This window comes from Salvelinus fontinalis, unplaced genomic scaffold (assembly GCF_029448725.1).
Source record: "Salvelinus fontinalis isolate EN_2023a unplaced genomic scaffold, ASM2944872v1 scaffold_1216, whole genome shotgun sequence".
Taxonomy (NCBI): Eukaryota; Metazoa; Chordata; class Actinopteri; order Salmoniformes; family Salmonidae; genus Salvelinus; species Salvelinus fontinalis.
Genome location: NW_026601425.1, coordinates 3,078 through 28,672, shown reverse-complemented (window position 1 = coordinate 28,672; position 25,595 = coordinate 3,078). Strand labels below are relative to the sequence as shown.

The 25,595-nt window shown below is 41.1% G+C and overlaps 1 protein-coding gene across 1 annotated transcript; it reads right to left on the bottom strand.

The window, feature by feature from the left end:
- LOC129848836 (zinc finger protein 850-like) lies at positions 1 to 23,720 on the bottom strand. The gene is made up of 4 exons (XM_055915925.1): positions 23,662 to 23,720; positions 19,698 to 20,655; positions 3,142 to 3,232; positions 1 to 1,484 (listed from the first exon to the last, which is right to left on the bottom strand). Exons 1-4 carry the CDS (start codon positions 23,718 to 23,720, stop codon positions 535 to 537), a joined length of 2,058 nt encoding a protein of 685 aa, XP_055771900.1. The 3' UTR covers positions 1 to 534.
- Between the last annotated feature and the right edge of the window lie 1,875 nt (positions 23,721 to 25,595).

Sequence of the window (25,595 nt, the reverse complement as noted above, 5' to 3'; positions counted from 1 at the left end):
TTGATTATAGAACAATTTATTATACTGCTTTCATGTGTGTATATACACAAACATCTGCAACAATTATCATATTACATGTATTTTTTTAAAACAAGCAGCTTTTCAACTTGTAGAAAACAGCTAGCTACATTTTGAAGTGCTGCATTTTGATTAAAGTGGGTCACCAACACAGTAAGTGTAACACAGCTGTTTTTTAGTTTGTCACTTTTGGTTAAATAATACTCTATCAATTCAGAGCCTGGATTTTCCCCTGAAGCTAATATCCATATCATGCTGCAATCAATTGAACAGGGTAAACGATAAGGTAGAATATCATTAAAATACTCCTTCTACAATGTTAAAACATTGTACATTGTGACATCATTAAAATACTCCTACTACAATGTTAAAACATTCTACATTGTGACATCATTAAAATACTCATACTACAATGTTAAAACATTCTACATTGTGACATCATTAAAATACTCCTATTACAATGTTAAAACATTCTACATTGTGACATTATTTCATTGATATTGAGAAACAACTTCTTCATGTATGCATTTTCTGATGTTTGATCAGATATCTTTTATCAGAGTATCTCTTGTCACATTGATCACAGCTATGAGGTTTCTCTCCTGTGTGTGTTCTCTGGTGTGAAGTCAGCTGGCTAGATGTAGGAAACCTCTTCTCACAATGATTACAACTATAAGGTTTCTCTCCTGTGTGTGTTCTCTGGTGTACAGTCAGATAGCAAGATGTAGTAAAACTATTCTCACATTGATCACAGCTATAAGGTTTCTCTCCTGTGTGTGTTCTCTGGTGTCGAATCAGATTGCTTGATGTAGTAAAACTCATCCCACATTGATCACAGCTATAAGGTTTCTCTCCTGTGTGTGTTCTCTGGTGTGAAGTCAGCTGGCTAGATGTAGGAAAACTTTTCCCACATTGATCACAGATATAAGGCTTCTCTCCTGTGTGTGTTCTCTGGTGTCGAATCAGATGGCTTGATGTAGTAAAACTCATCCCACAATGATCACAGCTATAAGGTTTCTCTCCTGTGTGTGTTCTCTGGTGTACCGTCAGATAGCAAGATGTAGTAAAACTATTCTCACATTGATCACAGCTAAATGGTTTCTCTCCTGTGTGTGTTCTCTGGTGTCGAATCAGATTGCTTGATGTAGTAAAACTCATCCCACATTGATCACAGCTATAAGGTTTCTCTCCTGAGTGTGTTCTCTGGTGTGAAGTCAGCTGGCTAGATGTAGTAAAACTCTTCCCACATTGATCACAGCTATAAGGTTTCTCTACTTTGTGTGTTCTCTGGTGTATTTTAAGTTCTGATGAAGATGTGTAACCTTTCCCACAGTCAGAGCAGCAATGAGATTTCTTCCCTGTGGGTCTCTGCTGGTGTTTCAACTTGGAGAGACTCTTCTCTGCCTCTTCAGCATCATGAGGTTGTTGAGGCCCGCCAGAGGATCCACTATAGTCACGTCTCTCTCCTGTGTGAACAACAAGTCAGACAGATGGTTTAAGGCTCACAACAGCAGAAATCCACTGTAAAAGGTGATGTGTAGCCATGATGTTGTACAAACAATGACGTCTGTAATGAATGTTCATTATTTGACATTTGTCTTAAGATTGTCAAGTGAACAACAATAGTCATATAACAGGTAAGGTAACTTATTTGAAAAGTAATGAATTTATTGCATTGCTCAACATTTGTCATAATTATTTAAAGCAGTTCATTTGTATCCGCTCTCTCGTTGGACTTCGGCTGCATATTTTCCCCCATTTTCTTCAAATCTGAAAACGTTGAAGCCACGCCCATTTCCTGAAGAATTGCATTATGGGCCCTAAAGTACCGCGTGTTTACATCATATTTTGGTGAATGTAGTACGACAACCGGGAACTTTTGGCATACTAACTACATCATACTATGACCAATAAGCAGACTATATACTCAATTAACATCACAAATAGAATACTCATACTAACTACATCATACTATAACCAATAAGCAGACTATATACTCTATTAACATCACAAATAGAATACTCATACTAACTACATCATACTATGACCAATAAGCAGACTATATACTCTATTAACATCACAAATAGAATACTCATACTAACTACATCATACCATGACCAATAAGCAGACTATATACTCTATTAACATCACAAATAGAATACTCATACTAAACTACATCATACTATGACCAATAAGCAGACTATATACTCTATTAACATCACAAATAGAATACTCATACTAACTACATCATACCATGACCAATAAGCAGACTATATACTCTATTAACATCACAAATAGAATACTCATACTAACTACATCATACTATGACCAATAAGCAGACTATATACTCTATTAACATCACAAATAGAATACTCATACTAACTAGATCATACTATGACCAATAAGCAGACTATATACTCTATTAACATCACAAATAGAATACTCATACTAACTACATCATACCATGACCAATAAGCAGACTATATACTCTATTAACATCACAAATAGAATACTCATACTAACTATATCATACTATGACCAATAAGCAGACTATATACTCAATTTACTTCACAAATAGTGCAGTTAGTATGACTATTCTAACACAGCTCAGGACTCTGGGTAGCCATTTTGTTTGTTTAAAAACTAAGTTGCCCCTTTAAAAAAGCCACTCAACAATCAATCAACCAATCTGCAGTTCAACCAATAACAAAGCAGTAATTCCACCACTGTTTTGGTAATAAGATGATGGGGCTGGAGAAATGTAACAAGTCTAAAATTCATAGACAGACCCATGGATGCAAGGACTGACCATCCATGATATCAACATTATAGTTTTAATCATGTTGAGGCTATACAGTGTTGATTTACATTGTTTCTAAACATTGGAGTGAAAAAGCTTATTTGGGGTTCTGATGAGGCAAACAGTTGAACTAAGCTCATGAGGCATGTGTTATATTCTTCAAGAATCAATGGCTATAAATATATATATATATATAGAGATATAAATAATTTAGTCAAAATATGGATGTAGCAATTGCATACTTCCGCTTTAACACCAAGCACACCACACATCAGTTCAACTTCCAACCACAGAGTTTGTGCTTCTGTTAAGACAGTACTTACGTTCATCATCAGTCTCCTCTTCTTTCACTGAAACTTCGTCATCCTCTTTCACTCTGAACGCGTCTTCCTCTTCTTTCTCTGTAACGTCTTTCTCTTCTTCGTTCAAGGTAACAGCCTCACCCTCTACTTGTTTTTGTATTGTAACAGCCTCCTCTTCCTCCTCTTTCACGAGAGCTTCTTTCTCCATCCAGCAGACCTTCTCTTCTTCAGCAGGAACGGGGTTAAGTTTGAGACTGGAGCTATGAGGCATGTACTGAAGTCGCTAAGCGGTATAATTCAAAGCAGTGTCACTTTATCAGCAGCACGTGATCAATGACGTCTGAAGAATAATTTCGTCGAACACCTGATTGGTTTGGTATTGGGCTCGTTCGACATTGCAGCCGACAGTGCAGGTGGCTGCTGACTGACTAATTTACAAATCACCTTGCATCATAAATAACTGCTCATTATTATTTATAAATCTGTCAGCCAGTCACCGTTTTACCCACAACGCAGCATGGATTTGATGCTCTCGAACACGGCCAGTGGTTTAATATATGACATAATGGCTACGCTGCTACGGCGTGTGACTTCATCTATAAAATGTGGCTGTTCTAATTTCTGTGTCGCTCAAAGCCTTGAGTAATGAACCTATTTTTTTGACACAATTGGCTGGAAAGAGCCAATGCTTCAGGAAGCTTTGTTTCCCCATCACTACTTTTCAGCATGTTTTCTGTGAATTAGACTACGGGAGTTTTGTAACTTTTTCCACCTTGGCTTACTGTTAGTTGGGTTCTGACTGGTCTCCGGTAGTTGGTCTCGCTGACCATAACCGGATGGCTACGCTGGTTAGGCTAATAGCTAGTTGGCCAAATAGCTAAGATTAGCTGGCCGGCTAAGATTACTGCATATAGCTAACTTTAGCTATATATAGCTAATGTTAGCTGGCTGGGTAAGATAACAGCATATAGCTAATGTTAGCTGGTTGGCTAAGATAACTGCACATAGCTAATGTTAGCTGGCTGTGTAAGATAACAGCATATAGCTAATGTTAGCTGGCTGGCTAAGATAACTGCATATAGCTAATGTTAGCTGGCTGGCTAAGATAACTGCATATAGCTAATGTTAGCTGGCAGGCTAAGATAACTGCATATACCTAACGTTCTTTGATATTTGGTTAGATGGCGTAATGTATTTACAAAACTGTGGTTTACTTTAATCCCTCAAGTAATTAGTGCAAACGATTGGTTTAATTTAAAGTTCTACATTTGAAGTTATTTCTGTTATTTCTAGGGAATAGGCTGGTCCTCCATATTACTTCACACCTGACTTTGGCATTCTTCTGAATTCTGATTGGTTTAATGTAATAACTCCAAAAATAGAACTGTGAGGTGTTATTTTGCATTGGAAATGTTTTAATATTTTATTTGATATTTTATAAACAATACCAAACATACACATACAAACAACATCATAGAAACATTAACTACATCACACCTGCCCAGACCCACTAGAACACACCTCCATCTCCATTAACTACATCACACCTGCCCAGACCCACTGGAACACACCTCCATCTCCATTAACTACATCACACCTGCCCAGACCCACTAGAACACACCTCCATCTCCATTAACTACATCACACCTGCCCAGACCCACTAGAACACACCTCCATCTCCATTAACTACATCACACCTGCCCAGACCCACTAGAACACACCTCCATCTCCATTAACTACATCACACCTGACCCACTAGAACACACCTCCATCTCCATTAACTACATCACACCTGCCCAGACCCACTAGAACACACCTCCATCTCCATTAACTACATCACACCTGACCCACTAGAACACACCTCCATCTCCATTAACTACATCACACCTGCCCAGACCCACTAGAACACACCTCCATCTCCATTAACTACATCACACCTGCCCAGACCCACTAGAACACACCTCCATCTCCATTAACTACATCACACCTGTCCAGACCCACTAGAACACAGCCAGCGCATTCATCAGCACCATATTATTTCTCTCCGTCACTTTCAACTTTTAGATAATAAAGCATTTGACCTTTCTATTGAATTAACAACAGAGGATTGGTTGATTTCCAGGTTTAATTAAGTATAATATTTAAGATGATTTATGAGAAAAGTATCGTCCAACTCTGGGGTATCTCACTGCACTCTCAAATGCCATGTTTTGAAATATACAGACAGACAGATTTAAAGTAATTTTACGTTGTATAATTGTACTTCTGACAGCCAACTTTCTAACTCCGCCCATAACTTTATGACATCATAACATTCCCAGAAGGATTATTGAGTCATTGTTAGTTTTACACTGAAGACATGACTCTGCCGTTGTGCTGTAGAATTTGTGAATTTTGTCTCTTGTATAATAAGGGACTATCATTTGTCCCAACATCACAGGCCACAGACTTTGATGCTGTTAAAGACTTCCAAAAGTGTTTCTGCAGTTTAAGATCAACTGAGTTTTTTTAATGGTGTTTCTCCCTGTGCACCTGCCAATGTTAATCCTTTGAACGAGACAAGTTACCAGACAGAACATATTGCTAATGTTCTTCCCATTAATAACCTGAATGACAATTAACTTGTGAGCGGTTGTGGTGATGGCGTCCTATTCGATGATGTCGTCCATCGGTATTGCCCAAAAAAGAAGACGCTCTGGATTGATCACTGGAGTCAGATGTGAAGGAGGAGGTTGATCATCAGGAGTCAGATTTGAAGGAGGAGGTTGATCATCAGGAGTCAGATGTGAAGGAGGAGGTTGATCATCAGAAGTCAGATGTGAAGGAGGAGGTTGATCATCAGGAGTCAGATGTGAAGGAGGAGGTTGATCATCAGTGAACCTCTAGGATGGTGGCTGGGCTGGCGTTTCCACTTCCAGCTTGGTCATATATTTTGATACATTGAATGTTGATATTGTGAATCTATGTTATATATTTGTACCTCCTGTTTCATGAAGTGATGTCACTAAGTACTGCCCCTATATATTCAATGCATTCAGAAAGCATTCAGACCCCTTCACTTTTTCCACATTTTGTTACGTTACAGCCTTTTTCTAAAATTGATTCAATAATTTTTCCCCTCATCAATCTACACAATACCCAAAAATGACATCACAATTCCCCATAAGACATCACATTGCCCCATAATGACGTCACAATACCCCATAATGACAAAGCAAAAACAGGTAAATAAATGAAAAAATAGATTTTCTTTAAAAAACAAGGACATTTCTAAGTGACCCCAAACTTTTGAATGGTAGTGTACATCTACATGATGTATTGTTACACCATGTAGGAGCAGTATAGACCTAGTCTGTTCATTATATACATCTACATGATGTATTGTTACACCATGTAGGAGCAGTATAGACCTAGTCTGTTCATTATATACATCAACATGATGTATTGTTACACCATGTAGGAGCAGTATAGACCTAGTCTGTTCATTATATACATCTACATGATGTATTGTTACACCATGTAGGAGCAGTATAGACCTAGTCTGTCCATTATATACATCTACATGATGTATTGTTACACCATGTAGGAGCAGTATGGACCTACAGTCGCTTGCTAATTATTTAGATTTAGTTTGACTTAATGAAACTGCCTTAAATGTGCTGTAGTAAATATTTTTTATTTGCACTAATCAATCAACACATTCCTGTCTTTGTATGTCTCAATATAATAGTATTATTTTATTAAATCCATGTAAAATAATCTTTGTCTGAAAATAAAATATGATCCTCAACTGCGTTTCCCCTCCAGTCAGCAGACCGCGATGTGCGTCTTTCAGGCGACGCTGCCGGCGTGACGTATAATCTAGTGGACGGTTCTTCATAAACAGCTCGTCAACCACCTCGGTAGCTTGCTAGCCAACATAGCCGAAAGATTCAAGCTATTTATACGCTTTCGGTCTATATTAGCTACTGTGTTTCCGACACACTTCTGACGTATCAACTTGTTAACCTAATTAATTTAATATTGTGTTATTTTGTATTAGTCAGCTATAGTAGCTGACTGGTTAAATTAGCACTAGCCTAGTCGCTAATGATAGCTAGCTAGCTAACATCCCCGACCATGAGCTCCCTAAACATCTCCTCTCCTGTTAAAGAAGAGGCGGTCTGCTGGACGGAGAAAGAAGCTCTTGTGAAAGAGGGGAAGGAAGAAGAGGATGTCACAGTAAAACAAGAAGTAGAGGATGAGGCTGTTACAGTGAAAGAAGAAGAGAAAGACGTTTCAGTGAAAGAGGAGGAAGAAGCGTTCAGAGTGAAAGAGGAGGAGGAGGATGTAGTTTTTGGTGTGAAAGAAGAGGAGGTTGGAGATCTGTTTAACACCAGTAAGTACCGTCTCTGCAGTCGTTGAACCAATATGCAGTAAAGGGGTTCTACACTTTAATGTTGTTCTGTAGGAATGGCTGAAGCTACACTGTAACGTGTAGAACATCAAGAGTGGACCATCAACAAAACGTTAACAATTGATCAAATGCATCTAAGGACAATGCCTGAAATACTGTAGTCCTCAATATCTCCTATTAGCTTAGCCTAATATGCTTTTTACTGAAATGGGCAGGGAGTAAGCTTTGTTATTGTTTTTACTGCTGATTGCTTCCCCCGTTACTCCTCAAGGTCCAAGGACTGTATGTTATTTTCAGAGGTAGACTGGCTCTGGCCGCTAAAATAGTCAAATATTCCATCTAAATGTGAATCCATTCTCAATTGCGATACATTTCTAGAAACATAAATCGCTGCACTTTCATATCAATTGAGAATAATTTCACACAATACTTTCATATCACATCAAAATAAGTAACCAGTTGCAATACCCCAAACGATAAACCAAATTCGTTTCTCGTAATTTCACCTTCTTTTAGGCTTATTTTTCTTCTTTGGACTTTATATGGCGGTTGGAAACCAACTTTAAGGTGCATTATCACCATCAACTGGACTGGAGTGTGGACCTCAGTTCATCTTTCAATCACCCAGGTGGGAATATACCAAGACAGTCATGAAGAGGGCACAACAAAACCTTTTCCCCCTCAGGAGACTGAAAAGATTTGGCATGGGTCCCCAGATCCTCAAAAGGTAATACAGCTGCACCATCGAGAGCATCCTGACCGGTTGCATCACCACCTGGTATGGCAACTGCTCGGCACTACAGAGGGTAGTGCGAACGGCCCAGTACATCACTGTGGCCAAGCTTCCTGCCATCCAGGACCTATATAATAGGCGGTGTCAGAGGAAAGATCACAACATTGTCAGAGACTCCAGTCACTCAAGTTATAAACCTTTTTCTCTGCTACCGCACGGCAAGTGGTACCGCAGCGCCAAGTCTAGGACCAAAAGCCTCCTCAACAGCTTCTACCCCCAAGCCATAAGACTGCTGAACAATTCATGAAATCGCCACCAGACAATTTACATTGACCCCCCCCTCCATTTTGTGCACTGCTGCTACTCGCTGGTTGTTTGTTACCTATGCATAGTCACTACGCCCCCACCATGTACAGATTACCTCAACTAGCCTGTACCCCCGCACACTGACTCGGTACCGGTGCCCCCTGTATATAGCCTGCACACTGACTCGGTACCGGTGCCCCCTGTATATAGCCTCCACACTGACTCAGTACCGGTGCCCCCTGTATATAGCCTCCACACTGACTCGGTACCGGTGCCCCCTGTATATAGCCTCCACACTGACTCGGTACCGGTGCCCCCTGTATATAGCCTCCACACTGACTCGGTACCGGTGCCCCCTGTATATAGCCTCCACACTGACTCGGTACCGGTGCCCCCTGTATATAGCCTCCACACTGACTCAGTACCGGTGCCCCCTGTATATAACCTCCACACTGACTCTGTACCGGTGCCCTCTGTATATAGCCTCCACACTGACTCAGTACCGGTGCCCCCTGTATATAGCCTCCACACTGACTCGGTACCGGTGCCCTCTGTATATAGCCTCCACACTGACTCAGTACCGGTGCCCCCTGTATATAGCCTCCACACTGACTCTGTACCAGTGCCCCCTGTATATAGCCTCCACACTGACTCAGTACCGGTGCCCCCTGTATATAACCTCCACACTGACTCGGTACCGGTGCCGCCTGTATATAGCCTCCACACTGACTCAGTACCGGTGCCCCCTGTATATAGCCTCCACACTGACTCAGTACCGGTGCCCCCTGTATATAGCCTCCACATTGACTCTGTACCGGTACCCCCTGTATATAGCCTCCACACTGACTCAGTACCAGTGCCCCCTGTATATAGCCTCCACACTGACTCAGTACCAGTGCCCCCTGTATATAGCCTCCACACTGACTCGGTACCGGTGCCCCCTGTATATAGCCTCCACACTGACTCAGTACCGGTGCCCCCTGTATATAGCCTCCACATTGACTCGGTACCAGTTCCCCCTGTATATAACCTCGTTATTGTTATTCTCATTCTGTTACTTTTTATTATTACTTTTTATTTTAGTCTACTTGGTAAACGTTTTCTTCTTCTTGAACTGCACTGTTGGTTAAGGGCTTGTAAGTAAAGCATTTCACTGTAAAGTCTAAGTTGGTGTCTTGACCGATTTGTAAAAAACGGTTTGTCATAAAACACTATACAGTGGGGAGAAGAAGTATTTGATACACTGACTATAAATACTGTACATAAATACTATAAATATATAAATACTATACTGTCAATAAAATGCAAATTAATTACTTAATCATACAATGTGATTTTCTGGATTTTTGTTTTAGATTCCGTCACTCACAGTTGAAGTGTACCTATGATACAAATTACAGACCTCTACATGCTTTGTAAGTAGGAAAACCTGCAAAATCAGCAGTGTATCAAATACTTGTTCTCCCCACTGTATATATATTTGTTTAGATGTTGCTGACACCCCTCCCCAGAGGTGTGTCATTATTGGGATTCATTGCTGATTCCTACCTGTAGCTCACTATGAGGTGTCTAGTGATAAAGGTTAAGGCAAGGCTTTCGACTCTGTCAATCACCACATTCTTATCGGCAGACTCAACAACCTTGGTTTCTCAAATGACTGCCTCGCCTGGTTCACCAACTACTTCTCAGATAGAGTTCAGTGTGTAAAATCGGAGGGCCTGTTGTCCAGACCTCTGGCAGTCTCTATGGGGTACCACAGGGTTCAATTCTCTGGCCGACTCTTTTCTCTGTATATATCAATGATGTCGCTCTTGTTGCGGGTGATTCTCTGATCCACCTCTACGCAGACACCATTCTGTATACATCTGGCCCTTCTTTGGACACTGTGCTAACAAACCTCCAAATGAGCTTCAATGTCATACAACTCTCCTTCCGTGGCCTCCAACTGCTCTTAAACGCTAGTAAAACTAAATGCTCTTCAACCGATCGCTGCCCGCATCCGCCTGACTAGCATCACTACTCTGTATGGTTCTGACTTAGAATATGTGGACAACTACAATTACCTAGGTGTCTGGTTAGACTGTAAACTCTCCTTCCAGACTCACATTAAACATCTACAATCCCAAATTAAATCTAGAATCGGCTTCCTATTTCGCAACAAAGACTCCTACACTCATGCTGCCAAACATACCCTCGTAAAACTGACTATCCTGCCGATACTTGACTTCAGTGATGTCATTCACAAAATAGCCTCCAACACTCTACTCAGCAAACTGGATGTAGTCTATCACAGTGCCATCCGTTTTGTCACCAAAGCCCCATATACCACCCACCGCTGCGACCTGTATGCTCTCGTTGGCTGGTCCTCGCTACATATTCATCGCTAAACCCACTGGCTCCAGGTCATCTATAAGTCTTTGCTAGGTAAAGCTCCGCCTTAACTCAGCTCACTGGTCACCACAGCAACACCCACCCATAGCATGGCCTGTTTATTGCCTTACCTCCTTACTCCATCACACTGTATATAGATTTTTATATTGTGTTATTGACTGTACTTTTGTTTATCCCACGTGTAACTCTGTGTTGTTTTTTTGTCACACTGCTTTGATTTATCTTGGTCAGGTCGCAGTTGTGAATGAGAACTTGTTCTCAACTGGCCACCTGGTTAAATAAAGGTGGGGGAAAAATGTAATTAAAAATACATTTTAAAAAATGATAACTTTATTGACAACACCGAAATGGATACTGTCATTAACGCGATTCTTCAATAATTAAACATATTTCTTAATACTGTAGCAAACATATTACACAGGACATTCAAACGAGCCTTACAATTATAATCCAAAGTAGTGTGAAATGCACTCATAATCAACCTGGAAATAGAGGTTACTCCCCTGAGTTTTACCCCGTTCACATTCAGAATACAATGTGAAAAACTAAAATCTTTGCTCACCATTTTTGCTCTAATCAGATATAGTACATCCATAACTATCGGTTTCCTTATTAGCAGGGAGGAGTTTCTACAACCAAATTGCATGTGCATCGCCCTCGTGCCTCAATTTTATTAAACACAGAAAGGGTCTTGAATAACTTATTTCTAGCCTACAATCATCGACGTTACTACTAAAATATGACTATTCTTGCTCATTTTAAGACAATTGTCAAGTAATTTTAACATTCATTACAGACGTCAATTGTTGTACAACATCATGGCTACGCTGTTGGCATCACCTTTTACAGTGGATTTCCGCTGTTGTGGGCCTTTAATCATCTGACTTTGTTGTTCGCACAGGAGAGATACGGGACTATCGTGGATCCTCTGGGGAGCCTGAACAACCTCATGATGCTGACGAGGCAGAGAAGAGTCTCTCCACATCAGGACACCTCAAGAAACACCTGCAGAGATCCACAGGGAAGAGAACTCACTGCTGCTCTGACTGTGGGAAGAGATTCACCTCCTCATCAGGCATTAAAATTCATCAAAGGATCCACACAGGAGAGAAACCTTATAGCTGTGATCAATGTGGGAAGAGTTTTACTAGATCTGGCCATCTGACTTTACACCAGAGAATACACACAGGAGATAAACCTTATAGCTGTGATCAATGTGGGAAGAGTTTTACTAGATCTGGCCATCTGACTCTACACCAGAGAATACACACAGGAGAGAAACCTTATAGCTGTGATCAATGTGGGAAGAGTTTTACTAGATCTGGCCATCTGACTTTACACCAGAGAATACACACAGGAGAGAAACCTTATAGCTGTGATCAATGTGGGAAGAGTTTTTGTCAATCTGGCTCTCTGACAGTGCACCAGAGAACACACACAGGAGAGAAATCGTTTAGCTGTGATCAATGTGGGAAGAGTTTTTGTCAATCTAGCTCTCTGACAGTGCACCAGAGAACACACACAGGAGAGAAATCGTATAGCTGTAATCAATGTGGGAAGAGTTTTAGTACATCTGGTATTCTGACTCGACACCAGAGAACACACACAGGAGAGAAACCTTATAGCTGTGATCAATGTGGGAAGAGTTTTTGTCAATCTAGCTCTCTGACAGTGCACCAGAGAACACACACAGGAGAGAAATCGTATAGCTGTAATCAATGTGGGAAGAGTTTTAGTACATCTGGCATTCTGACTGGACACCAGAGAACACACACAGGAGAGAAACCTTATAGCTGTGGTCAATGTGGGAAGAGTTTTAGTACATCTAGCAATCTGACAGTGCACCAAAGAACACACTGATTAATCATCAGAAAATACATGTAGTTGTTTCATGATATCAATAAAATAATGTCACAATGTAAAATGTTTTAACATTGTAGTAGGAGTATTTTAATGATGTCACAATGTAGAATGTTTTAACATTGTAGTAGGAGTATTTTAATGATGTCATAATGTAGAACCCTAAATGTTTGTCCCCTGTTCTATTGATTTCAGCATGATATGGATATTAGCCTCAGGGGGAAAATCCAGGCTCTGAATTGAAAGAGTACTTTTTATGAGATTTAGTAAGTACACATTATTCCCAGATTCAGTGTGGTTTTTGAGCTGCTAGTTTTAACAGGACGTGCAACCTCATCTCCCTTCTGTCGCACAAATGATTTTAGCATGATATCGATATGAGTTATGACTAATAAGTGTTGAGTTCCTTTGTTTAGCGACCCCTACAGATTTTTCAGCTTTAGTGTGTATATCGTATCCACTTAGTTATGTTAGGAAGTTTGCCATCTTTATGACCGGCCCTGGTAACTTCACCCCAGAACACAGTAACTTAACAACATAAGTGTTTTTCTGACATTTTGGGCAAATTAAAGGGAAAATAAAAATACAGCCCTAGCAGAGCCCCAAGTCCCATGGGGACGTCCTCGAGGGCGTGGATGTTCTCCCCATCAAAGGCCAGCGGGATTTCACTCTCATGGTGAAATGGATTTCAGCCGATGTTCAGTAAAGGAGTGAAGAGCGGTGAAATCTGTGTCAACAAAAGTAAGAAAAGATTAATACACATACAATTAACAAAGAACATAACAAATGTTCAGCTGTAGTTTTATTTCAGCATGCACACCTATGTTTATGAAGAAACAGATGATTGGTGCATTGGCATACCTTGTCACGGACATAAAGGCCACTCGGGTCCTCATTGAAGAGGTTGGGCAAGAGCAGAATCACTGCTGTGGTCTCCAGTCCCAGTAAAGTAATGCAATGATCTTACTACACTTGTTAATTTTATTACAAAATACATTAGAGAAAGGGAAGGAATAAGAGCAAATCCCTCTTCTGTATTGTCCTTCAGGGACTGTCAAAATAGCAGGATGATGTCCTCACCCCTGCCTCGCCTCTCGACCTCTGATAGTCCTTGAATTATATTTTTGTCTATATCCATTCCATGGACTTGATTCATTTCTGAGAAGATCTGAAAAGATCATTTGCACACATTTGTGAGCTAATAGATTTCAGTTTGTATTGACTGCTATGTAGGTTAAATGTACACTTCAAATGCAGCTGTCCTACAACAGATCTGTACCTTCTTCTTGATCCCAATTGCATTGTATCCATGTTCTGTCCTATAAGAATTTCAAAGGAAGAGAAAATGTGTCAGAATAGTCTTACAAGCATTGGCCTGCTGGAGGTCATTTTGCAGGGCGCTGGCAGTGCACTTCCTTGCACAAAGGCGGAGGTAGCGGTCCTGCTGCTGGGTTGTTTCCCTCCTACGGCCTCCTCCACGTCTCCTGATGTACTGGCCTGTCTCCTGGTAGCGCCTCCATGCTCTGGACACTACGCTGACAGACACAGCAAACCGTTTTGCCACAGCTCGCATTGATGTGCCATCCTGGATGAACTGCACTACCTGAGCCACTTGTGTGGGTTGTAGACTCCGTCTCATGCTACCACTAGAGTGAGAGCACCGCCAGCATTCAAAAGTAACCAAAACATCAGCCAGGAAGCATAGGAACTGAGAAGTGGTCTGTTGTCACCACCTGCAGAATCACTCCTTTTTTGGGGGTGTCTTGCTAATTGCCCATAATTTCCACCTTTTGTCTATTCCATTTGCACAACAGCATGTGAAATTTATTGTCAATCAGTGTTGCTTCCTAAGTGGACAGTTTGATTTCACAGAAGTGTGATTGACTTGGAGTTACATTGTGTTGTTTAAGTGTTCCCTTTATTTTTTTGAGCAGTGTATATTAAATAAATATTGAAAGATAAATGGCATTGACATACAATGTAATGCAAAATAGAAGAACATATTGGAGAAAGCACTAGCCAATACAGTACTGCCATACAGTAACAGTACTGCCATACAGGCCTAATATCACATTTCAAGATATCTTTGTACACAAATTGTTCAATATTTTATCAGGCTGACTTGAAAGACTATATATGCGACATTTTGCTGCGTGGCAATACTGTGTTTGGATTCTGAAGGGCATTTATACAAAAGAGGTAGTCTAGACACTGTATTAATACCATTATGCATTTGAATCCCATCTACAGCTACCATCTAAGCTATTAATTTCCCTCCACAAGGGGGCGGACATGTAACGTTTCCAAAATGGGATAGTATTGTCCATGTAACGTTTCCAAAATGGGATAGTATTGTCCATGTAACGTTTCCAAAATGGGATAGTATTGTCCAAGTAACGTTTCCAAAATGGGATAGTATTGTCCATGTAACGTTTCCAAAATGGGATAGTATTGTCCATGTAACCTTTACAAAATGGGATAGTATTGTTCATATAACATTTCCAAAATGAGATAGTATTGTCCATGTAACGTTATGTCCCCTTTTGAGTTAATAGTATTGCATGCTGTAGCAGGCTATATAAAGAGGAAGACCTCCATTGACGATTCAGTTCGTTGTAACATCTCGTCTGGACAGGTCACCGTCCTTAGTTAGTTAACGTTAGCTAGTTCATTATCACAAAAGTGAGAACTGCTCTAGATTGGAAACTTACGTTAATGAGTGTAAAGCCATGTTGGCTTTATGGAAACGATATACAATATATGGGAAATAATATAGTTGAGGGAAATAATCCAAACCTAGTTGTGCCTAGTTAGGACATAACGTTAGCTAGCTAGATAACGGTACTGTACTGTAGCTCATGCAACGCCGACGGTCAAACCCGGCTTTCTAATATTTACGGTAATTAGCTGTAGTAACGTTATGGAAGATGTTCACAGAAAACCATCATTGTCTTCGTTATTAATTATTAGCATGTTATATTATTATAATAAATTATTTCGAGACATATTCAGAGCCAAACATCAACCCAACTTAACCTTTTTAACTGTTGTCGCATCCAAACTTGCCACCATCGTTTTCAGTTGTAATTGCGAAGTTCCCGGAAGAAGTCCAGCAACAACGGAGGTTCCTCGATGAACCCACCTTCTAACAAGTTCTTTGAAGAATCTTTTGGGGCTGTTTTTCATTGACCAAGAACCCTACGGTTCTTAGGGGATCTGAGAACAACTCCAGTTGAACCCTTCATTTTTAGAGTTGTAGTCGGCTCTATTTACTCTCAGATTCAAACATGATGATTAGCATCAACGATCAAGTCAGCTGCTGCTGCTCCAATACAGTATGAGGTGAGACGGTGAACTGATGTTGAACCGGGCAGTCAGCTGCTGCTGCTCCAATACAGTATGAGGTGAGACGGTGGACTGATGTTGAACTGGGCAGTCAGCTGCTGCTGCTCCAATACAGTATGAGGTGAGACGGTGAACTGATGTTGAACTGGGCAGTCAGCTGCTGCTGCTCTAATACAGTATGAGGTGAGACGGTGAACTGACGTTGAACCGGGCAGTCAGCTGCTGCTGCTCCAATACAGTATGAGGTGAGACGGTGAACTGACGTTGAACCGGGCAGTCAGCTGCTGCTGCTCTAATACAGTATGAGGTGAGACGGTGAAGTGATGTTGAATCATAATTAATAAGTTAATTAGTGTTAAACTGTTAAAAAATAGTATATGGCATATTAAATATATTACGGTATTGTTACCATATAGAAATATCATGGAATATTGTACATTATATTAAATATATTACGGTATTGTTATCATATAGAAACATCATGGAATATTGTACATCATATTAGCATCAACATACATTATTGTTTCATTCAATTTCACATAATAAGGATATTTCATATTTTCAAGTTCAGAAGTTAGAACCCATCACCTGCTATGTAAAAGAGACAGAAGAATGCACAATGGTGAATGCTACCCGGGATCCTTGGGACATCCCTACCCTAAACCCTAACCATAACCATTTTAAATGTCAACTTCAACAGGCTAGGGACTTCCCAAGGATGTATCTCTACCTGAAAATACACGATCTAAGTGATTGATAGTTGGTATTCAGCAGTCATAAAGCCTTATTTACTTTAATGAACTACTAAAATAGTGATTTTGTCAGACAGCATAGACAGCAGCTCTACACTTTATTGACTGACTGATCCATTCATCCTTCCATCCCTCCTCAGCCTTCCCCTCCTCTGAAGACCCAGTGAGGGTGGAGCTCAGTCAGAGAGCTGTTGAGGGACTGGTTAGGAAGAACACTTCTACAGCCAGAGAGGTGAGAGGTCACACATGGTTTAGATGGTAAATATTTATGTCCCCTTAGTGGTTCATCACGTCAGCAAAAGGGAATATGTTCCATCATCTGTGTTTATTTACATTAGTGCAAATTGTCCACTGATATTGGTGTAATTTCTCACCCCTTTTGGCTGTATGAAAGTTAATTTCCCCTCAGACACAAACATTTGTTCTTTGATATTATGAAGGTAATTTGTATCAAATGTACTTTTCCCCACTCATTCACCCCATCTCTTTACATTGCTTATTTATATTCAGTGACCTGACTGCGTCCAGACTGTCAAAGGCCCATCCTGGTAGATCTGAACCGAATTCAGCTTGGAGTGATCAGATAACAGAAGTCACATTTAGGTGCCTGGTGTAACTGAAGCCATAGATGCTCCATATCCATTCCTTTGAATGTTTTATATAATATGACTCAATTTGTTTCTTTCTGTGTTGCAGGGGCAGTCAAGAAATGGAACAGCAAGGCCACAGAACATGACATAAGCAGAGCTGTGAGAGACCACCTCAAGCCCCCGGTAGAGCCGGGGGTGGTGTTTACCACTCCACCAGCAGAGCTGTGAGAGACCACCTCAAGCCCCCGGTAGAGCCGGGGGTCGTGTTTACCACTCCACCAGCAGAGCTGTGAGAGACCACCTCAAGCCCCCGATAGAGCCGGGGGTCGTGTTTACCACTCCACCACGCCTTCAGCAGGCTGGAAAAGTGGGATTGATACTGTTTTTCATACTAAGATGGATCAAGAGTCTGTTGATTGGTCAGTCATTGGGTTCATTTGTTGAAATCAAATCAAGCTTTATTTATACAGCACATTTCAGACATGGATGCAACACAACAGCTTCACAGGAAAAAACAATGAAAATATACAGAAATATTTAGTACACAACATAAGACTAACAACTGAAAGACTAATGAACATTCTAAGGAAATGCCATTGATTAAAATATTAATTGGATGCAATATCCAACCCAAAATATAAGCTTGTTTTTTTAGGAGGGGTTCTGAAAGACACTATGGGGGTGTTCTCTGAAAATTGACAAGTAAAATCAACTGGGACCTAAAAGACACCAACCATGAGACCCACTAAATCTGCCCAAGAAGAAGCAAACAAAAGAAAAAAATCCACACCAAACTTAAAGACAGGAAGCAAACCAAAAAGGTGGAGCAACTAAAGGTGTTGACTCTCCACATCTATCAAGACAACTGGAGCACTGGGCCAGACACTCTTAAATAGAACCTGGACCAGCTCAGGTGAAACACCTTCTCACTAACGAGATGGACAAGCCAGCACAGGTGTAACACATACTGACTAACGAGGTGACACCAATCAGTGCGTCCTACGTGCTAACGAGCTATACGTGCTAAAGTCCAACCTCAAAACATAAATGGAAAAACCAAAAGCTTAAGAGAATGCTCACCACCAACAGAAAACAACTTCCATGTCACATTATAATCAACTACAATGCTTCACCATCACCAATATAAACATGGTGTCTGTCTAACAACAACTAAAAACAATATTTATTTTTCCCACAGAGAAACCTAAAACTCAAACTTCTAGAACTCTCGTCCCCTTGAAACGAGCCCAAACAAAACTCATCTCAAATACGGAAAAACAGTCAAAATAAATTGTGATCCATGGCAATGCACTGGCTAAACGCAAAACACAAAACATTTTGACTGCCCCCCTTGAGACAATCAGCAACCAGGTTGTTCTCACCACAGACATGTCTGATTTCAAGAGGAAACTCCTGCAATATCTGTAGTAACTTTCCACCTCACTGCAGAGCTTCTCTCTCTTTTCATTGTTCACTAGATAGGCATGTTGTTGGATCTGGGCCCAGTCCCCAATGTCATGCTCTCGTACATTTGGTTTGGCACATGTGAGAATTAACCTTGATATTCTAAAAGCACAATGTCAATATAATTGTTAGTTGGTTGCATAAATAATTACCATTACCAAATGTTACATGAAATGTAAATATGAAATAATTGGTTGCATAGTTGCTAGGTAGGATAGCCCCAATGTCAAAACACAGTTTTAACATGTCCAAATCAATAACCAATATGCAGAAACAGTTTGGGATCAACTGAAAACCTAACATGTGGTATTTACACAAACATCGGCCACAATAATAATATTTTTTTAAACAAGCACCTTATAAACTGCACAAGCACCAGAAACCCTGTTGTTTTGACAAGTAGCAATAAATCACTGATATCGATTAGGGTGGAAATCAGGTTGTTCGTGCTGTTGAAACTAACAACTAAAAAAACACATGGAAATGGGAGATATATTTTACCTCACTGGTTAGAGGACAACCTGCAGAAAACAGTCAGCAACATTTTGGAGTGATGCATTTCGATTCAAGTGAGTCACCAACATGGTAAGTGTCACACAACTCTTTTTTTTGTTAGTCAAAAAAAGTTAGGGGACAAACGTTTAGGCATCTACACTGTGACATTATTAAAAAACTCCTACAATGTTAAAAAATTGTACATTGTGACATTAATTCATTGATATCATGAAACAACTCCTTCATGTATGTATTTTCTGATGTTTGATCAGAGATATTTTATCAGAGTATCTCTTGTCACACTGATCACAGCTATAAGATTTCTCTCCTGTGTGTGTTCTCTGGTGTGACGTGAGGCCTCCAGATTGACCAAAACTCTTTCCACATTGACCACAAGTATAAGGTTTCTCTCCTGTGTGTGTCCTCTGGTGTGAAGTCAGCTGGCTTGATGTAGTAAAACTCTTCCCACATTGACCACAGCTATAAGGCTTCTCTCCTGTGTGTATTCTCTGGTGCACTGTCAGCTCTACAGATTGACCAAAACTCTTCCCACATTGACCACAACTATAAGGTTTCTCTCCTGTGTGTATTCTCTGGTGTTGAGTCAGAGCTCCAGATTGACTAAAACTCTTCCCACATTGATCACAGCTATAAGGTTTCTCTCCTGTGTGTGTTCTCTGGTGTATATTCAGATGGCTAGATGCTGTAAAACTCTTCCCACATTGACCACAGCTAAAAGGTTTCTCTCCTGTGTGTGTTCTCTGGTGTACAATCAGATGTCTATATCTAGTACATCTCTTCCCACATTGGTCACAGCTAAAAGGTTTCTCTCCCGTGTGTGTTCTCTGGTGTATCTTCAGATGGCTAGATGTAGTAAAACTCTTCCCACATTGGTCACAGCTAAAAGGTTTCTCTCCTGTGTGTGTTCTCTGGTGTATTGTCAAATGGCCAGATCTATCAAAACTCTTCCCACATTGGTCACAGCTAAAAGGTTTCTCTCCTGTGTGTGTTCCCTGGTGTATTTTAAGTTCTGATAAAGATTTGCAACCTTTCCCACAGTCAGAGCAGAAGTGAGATTTCTTCCCTGTGGTTCTCTGCTGGTGTTTCTTGAGCTGTTTTGACGTGGAGAGACTCTTCTCTGCCTCATCAGCATCATGAGGTTGTTGAGGCTCCCCAGAGGATCCACGATAGTCACGTCTCTCTCCTGTGTGAACAACAAGTCAGACAGATGGTTAAAGGCCCACAACAGCAGAAATCCACTTTAAAAGGTGATGCCAACAGCGTAGCCATGATGTTGTACAACAATTGTCGTCTGCCCTTGGTTCACTCCAGACTTGACTGCCCTTGACCAGCACAAAAACACCCTGTGGCGTACTGCACTAGCATCGAATATTCCCCGCGATATGAAACTTTCAGGGAAGTCAGAAACCAATACACAGGGTCAGTTTGAAAAAGCTAGCCTTTACTTTCCTAACAGAAATATGCATCCTGCAGCACTAATTCCCAAAAGTTTTGGGACACTGTAAAGTCCATGGAAAATAAGAGTATCTCCTCCCAGCTGCCAACTGCACTGAGGCTAGGAAACACTGTCACCACTGATAAATCCACGACAATAGAGCAATTCAATAAGCATTTTTCTACGGTTGGCCATGCTTTCCACCTGGCTACCCCAACCCCGGCTAACAGCTCCGCACCCCTCGCAGCAACTTGCCCAAGCTCCCCCTGCTTCTCCTTCACCCAAATCCAGACAGCTGATGTTCTGGAAGAGCTGCAAAATCTGGATGCCTAAAAATCAGCTGGGCTAGACAATCTGGACCCTCTCTTCCTAAAGTGTTAACCTCACTAGGGTAGGGGGCGCTATTTTCACCTCCGGATGAAAAGCGTGCCCAAAGTAAACTTGGTAGATTTGGACAGAAAACACTCTAAAGTTTCCAAAACTGTTAAAATAATGTCTGTGAGTATAACAGAACTGATATGACAGGCGAAAACCTGAGAAACATCCATCCAGGAAGTGGGATTTTTATATTTTTGTAGTTTTCCCATTGACTGCCTATACAGATTCCATTGACTTAGGACTCAAATTGCACTTCCTATGGCTTCAACTAGATGTCAACGGTCTATAGAAATTGTTTCAGGCTTGTATTCTGAAAATTGACAGAGTAAGACCACTCTGAATGAGTGAACCATTCAGTGTCCCAGAATGCGCCGTTCTTGTTTACCTTTGAAATGTTATCTATTATTTAGGCTAAAAACAACCTGAGGATTAATTATAAACATCGTTTGACATGTTTCTACAAACTTTACTGATACTATTCGGATTTTTCGTCTGGATGTTGTGATTGCTTTGAGCCTGTGGATTACTGAACAAAACTTTTGGATATAAAGAGAGACTTTATCGAACAAAACAAACATTTGAGTAAATGGGAGTCTTGTGAGTGCAACGATATGAATATCATCAAAGGTAAGTGATTAGTTTTATCGCTATTTCTGACTTGTGTAACTCCTCTACTTGGCTGGTAACTGTTAATCTTTAAACTGATGTATAACACTTGTATGTTTTATGAATTTTTATAATGAGTATTTCTGTTTTTGAATTTGGCGCTCTGCAATTTCACTGGATGTTGGCCAGGTGGGACGGTAGCGTCCCACACCTCCTAGAGAGGTTAAGCATATCCCAGTTTAGGTCACCTAACAGAACAAACTGAAGATAGATGGGGCCAATCAATTCACATATGGTGTCGAGAGCACAGCTGGGAACTGAGGGGTGTCTATAACAGTGAGAGACTTATTTATGGAGAGATTCGTTTTTAAAATTAGAAGCTCGAACTGTTTGGGTTTAGACCTGGAAAGCATGATACAACTTTGCAGGCCATCTCTGCAGTAGATTGCAACTCCTCCCCCTTTGGCAGTTCTATCTTGACGGAAAATGTTGTAGATGGGGCTGGAAATTTCTGAATTTTTGGTGGCCTTCCAAAGCCAGGATTCAGACACGGCAAGGACATCAAGGTTGGAGTGTGCTAAAGCAGTGAGTAAAACAAACTTAGGGAGGAGGCTTCTGATGTTAACATGCATGAAACCAAGGCTTTTATGGTTACAGAGGTCAACAGATGAGAGCGCCTGGGGACACACAGGGCCTGGGTTAACCTCTACATCACCCGAGGAACAGAGGAGTAGGATGAGGGTACGGCTAAAGGCTATCAGTACTGGTCGTCTAGTGCTTTGGGAACAGAGAATAAAAGGAGCAGATTTCTGGGTGTGGTAGGATAGATTCAAGGCATAATGTACAGACAGGGGTATGGTAGAGTGTGGGTACAGTAGAGGTAAACCTAGGCACTGAGTGACGATAAGAGGTTGCATCTCTGGAGGCACCAGTTATGCTAGGTGAGGTCACCGCATGTGTGGGAAGTGGGACAAAGTAGTTCTCTGAGGCAAAATGAGTGGGACTAGGGGCTCCGCAGTAAAATAAAACAATGATAACTACCCTAAACAACAGTATACAAGGCATATTGACATTAGAGGGACATAAAGCGAGGCATAAATCAATCACAGGTGTTGATTGGGAGAGCTAGCTAAGACAACAACGGGTAAGACAACAGTTAATCAGCTAAAACAACAAAAACACGTAAAATGGCGATGAATGGGCTGAGAGGGTCAGTTAACTACACACAGGGCCTGAGTTCGAGGCTGGGGCCAACAGAAACTAAATAAACAAAATGGAGTACCGTGATAAATGAACAGTCCAGCAGGCATCAGCTATGTAGCCAAGTGATCATAGGGTCCAGTGAACAGCAATATATGAACCAGGGAAGCCGCTAGGTAGTCATCACTATGCTAGCCGGGAGATGCGCCTGGCTCGAGGCTAACTGGTGCTAGCTTCGGGACAAGGGCGTCACCGACGTCTGTCAAAGGCCGGTTGAGGGCACATCAGACGGAATTGCGTCGGCAGACCAGTCGTGATCGATCGGTGGTGCTCCGTGTCGACAAAGGGTCCAGGCCAACTGGCAAAAGAGGTATTATAGCTGGAGTCATTTTGTTTGCTAGCCGGAGGATGCACCTGGCTCGAGGCTAACTGGTGCTAGCTTCGGGACAAGGGTGTCAGCCACTGTAGCCAAGCCGGGAGATGCACCTGGCTCGAGGCTAACTGCTGCTAGCTTCGGGACAAGGGCGTTAGCCACTATAGCCAATCCGGTGCAAAGGTCCAGAACTTACGGCAGGAATCCGGTGATGTAGAGGCTTCTAGTCGTCTTAGTGAAGAGTCTGGGAGGCATCAGCTGTGTAGCCGAGTGATCATAGGGTCCACTGAGCAGGCCGGGAGATGGGCCTGGCTCAAGGCTAGCTTCGGGGCTGGGCCACTCGGTAGCAGCTAGCCAGCTGCGATTATCCGGTGTAATGGTCCAGAGCTTACGGCAGGAATACGGTGATGTAATGGAGAAAAACAGTCCGATATGCTCAGGGTTGATATCGCGCTGTGCAGACTGGCAGGTGTTATCCAGGCTAAAAGCGGCTGGTGTCTGATCTAAAAAGGTAAAGGCCGCTAGCAGTGGCTAACAATGACTAAATATCTAGTAGCTAATTAGCTGGTTAGCTTCTGAGGGCTAGCTGCTGATGGAGGTTCTAGCTATAAGGTCTAAAAAAAAATTTGCTGATCCGTATCATATTGGGTGAGGCGGGTCGCCGGAAGGTATATTTAATTTAAAAATGGAAAAAGATTTAAATATATTGCAATATATACAAAAAAAGACGAAAAATACATACCATTTACAACAAACAGGTCTTAATGCTACACCATCTTGGATTACAAGATGACTCAGTTAAAAACCATTGGATTTAGCAAACTCTGAAATTATTTAGTATTTCTGTGCCCATGAAAACTGTTGCATTTCAGAATACAAAAAAAGTTGAAGTTCATATGACAAGCGTAACGTTATGACTATAACTACTGTTCCCTGAAGGAGGGAAACTAGGTACAACATACTATTAAATCCACGCCCCGCTGGAAGCACCACCGTCCACAGGTGATGAGAGTGAGGCTTGGATTTATTCCTTAAAATGTAATGCCGCTCTTCACCAACCCAGGAAAGGGCGGGGACAAACAGGTGTTGAACTTCGATTCCCTCCTTAAGGGAAGAGTAATTATAATCAAAGTTACACTCCCTTTCAGTCGAACAACTTCGGAACAACATACTATGGGGAAATACAATCATTCCCCAGCCGACCCAAACGAATACTAAATGAAACGGCCCCTGGCAGACCACCCAGACCTGACCCCGCAAGATGCGTCAGCTTTGTCAATTTATTCATTGTCTTTTGTATGAAACACTCCTGTCAATGTTGAGTAAGGACGCACACCTGATTACCCATATAGTAGTAGGACTAGTCTACCTGGTTACACATATAGAAGTAGGACTAGTCTACCTGGTTACACATATAGACGTAGGACTAGTCTAACTGGCCTGCACACAAATGTAGGCCTATAAATGTGCCCATTTGGGGATGTCTGATAGTATTTCTCATTGTCTTAAAGCTGCACCACTAATGAGTTGTGGAGCTTCTCAAAATAAATTTTTCTTCACCTCCAAACAGCAAGTAAACAAAGTCTAATCACAATCAATTGCGAATGACAATAGTTCCTCAAAGTATTTTTGTAAAATATTTCCAGCTCTCGCCATTTCGATAAACACACGGCATAAAAAGGGAAAAATGTAATGCTCTGATCCAGTGGAAATGTCATAAAATACCTGATTACTGTCCAGAACTCACTGGAGCAGGAAACTGAGGGCCTAGAATATTTCATATAATGTTGCAAGCTTGCTATCCGAGTTTCCTGACCCAGTTGATAGTTGATACAATGTTTCAAGTTTGTAGTAGACAGGCCATGTGCAGCCAATGTGATTTCTAGGATATTTATTTCCATCAGGATATTTTCTACCTGCAGAATGCAATGTTTTTATTTGTTGGCTTTATGTAGGCTATTTTTTTTACATAGTTGGCAATGGCAATAAAAGTTATTTATATTTGTATAATTTTCATTTAGATAGATTGTAGATTAATCACAGACAATAATTTTGAGATACTATTATAAATTAAATGAAACTGTTCCAGTAAAATGTGCATATGAAAATCATAACTGGCACGCAGATTGG

Bases quoted from the DNA above. Each gene is read 5' to 3' on its own strand.
- LOC129848836 (XM_055915925.1), bottom strand. From the start codon at position 23,720: ATGCCTCCCAGACTCTTCACTAAGACGACTAGAAGCCTCTACATCACC. The intron at 20,656-23,661 runs GTAAGTTCTGGA...TGTTCACACAGG, and splicing joins TACATCACCGGATTCCTGCC to AGAGAGACGTGACTATCGTG. The intron at 3,233-19,697 runs TGAAGGAGTTGT...AACGAAGAAGAG, and splicing joins AACATCAGAAAATACATACA to AAAGACGTTACAGAGAAAGA.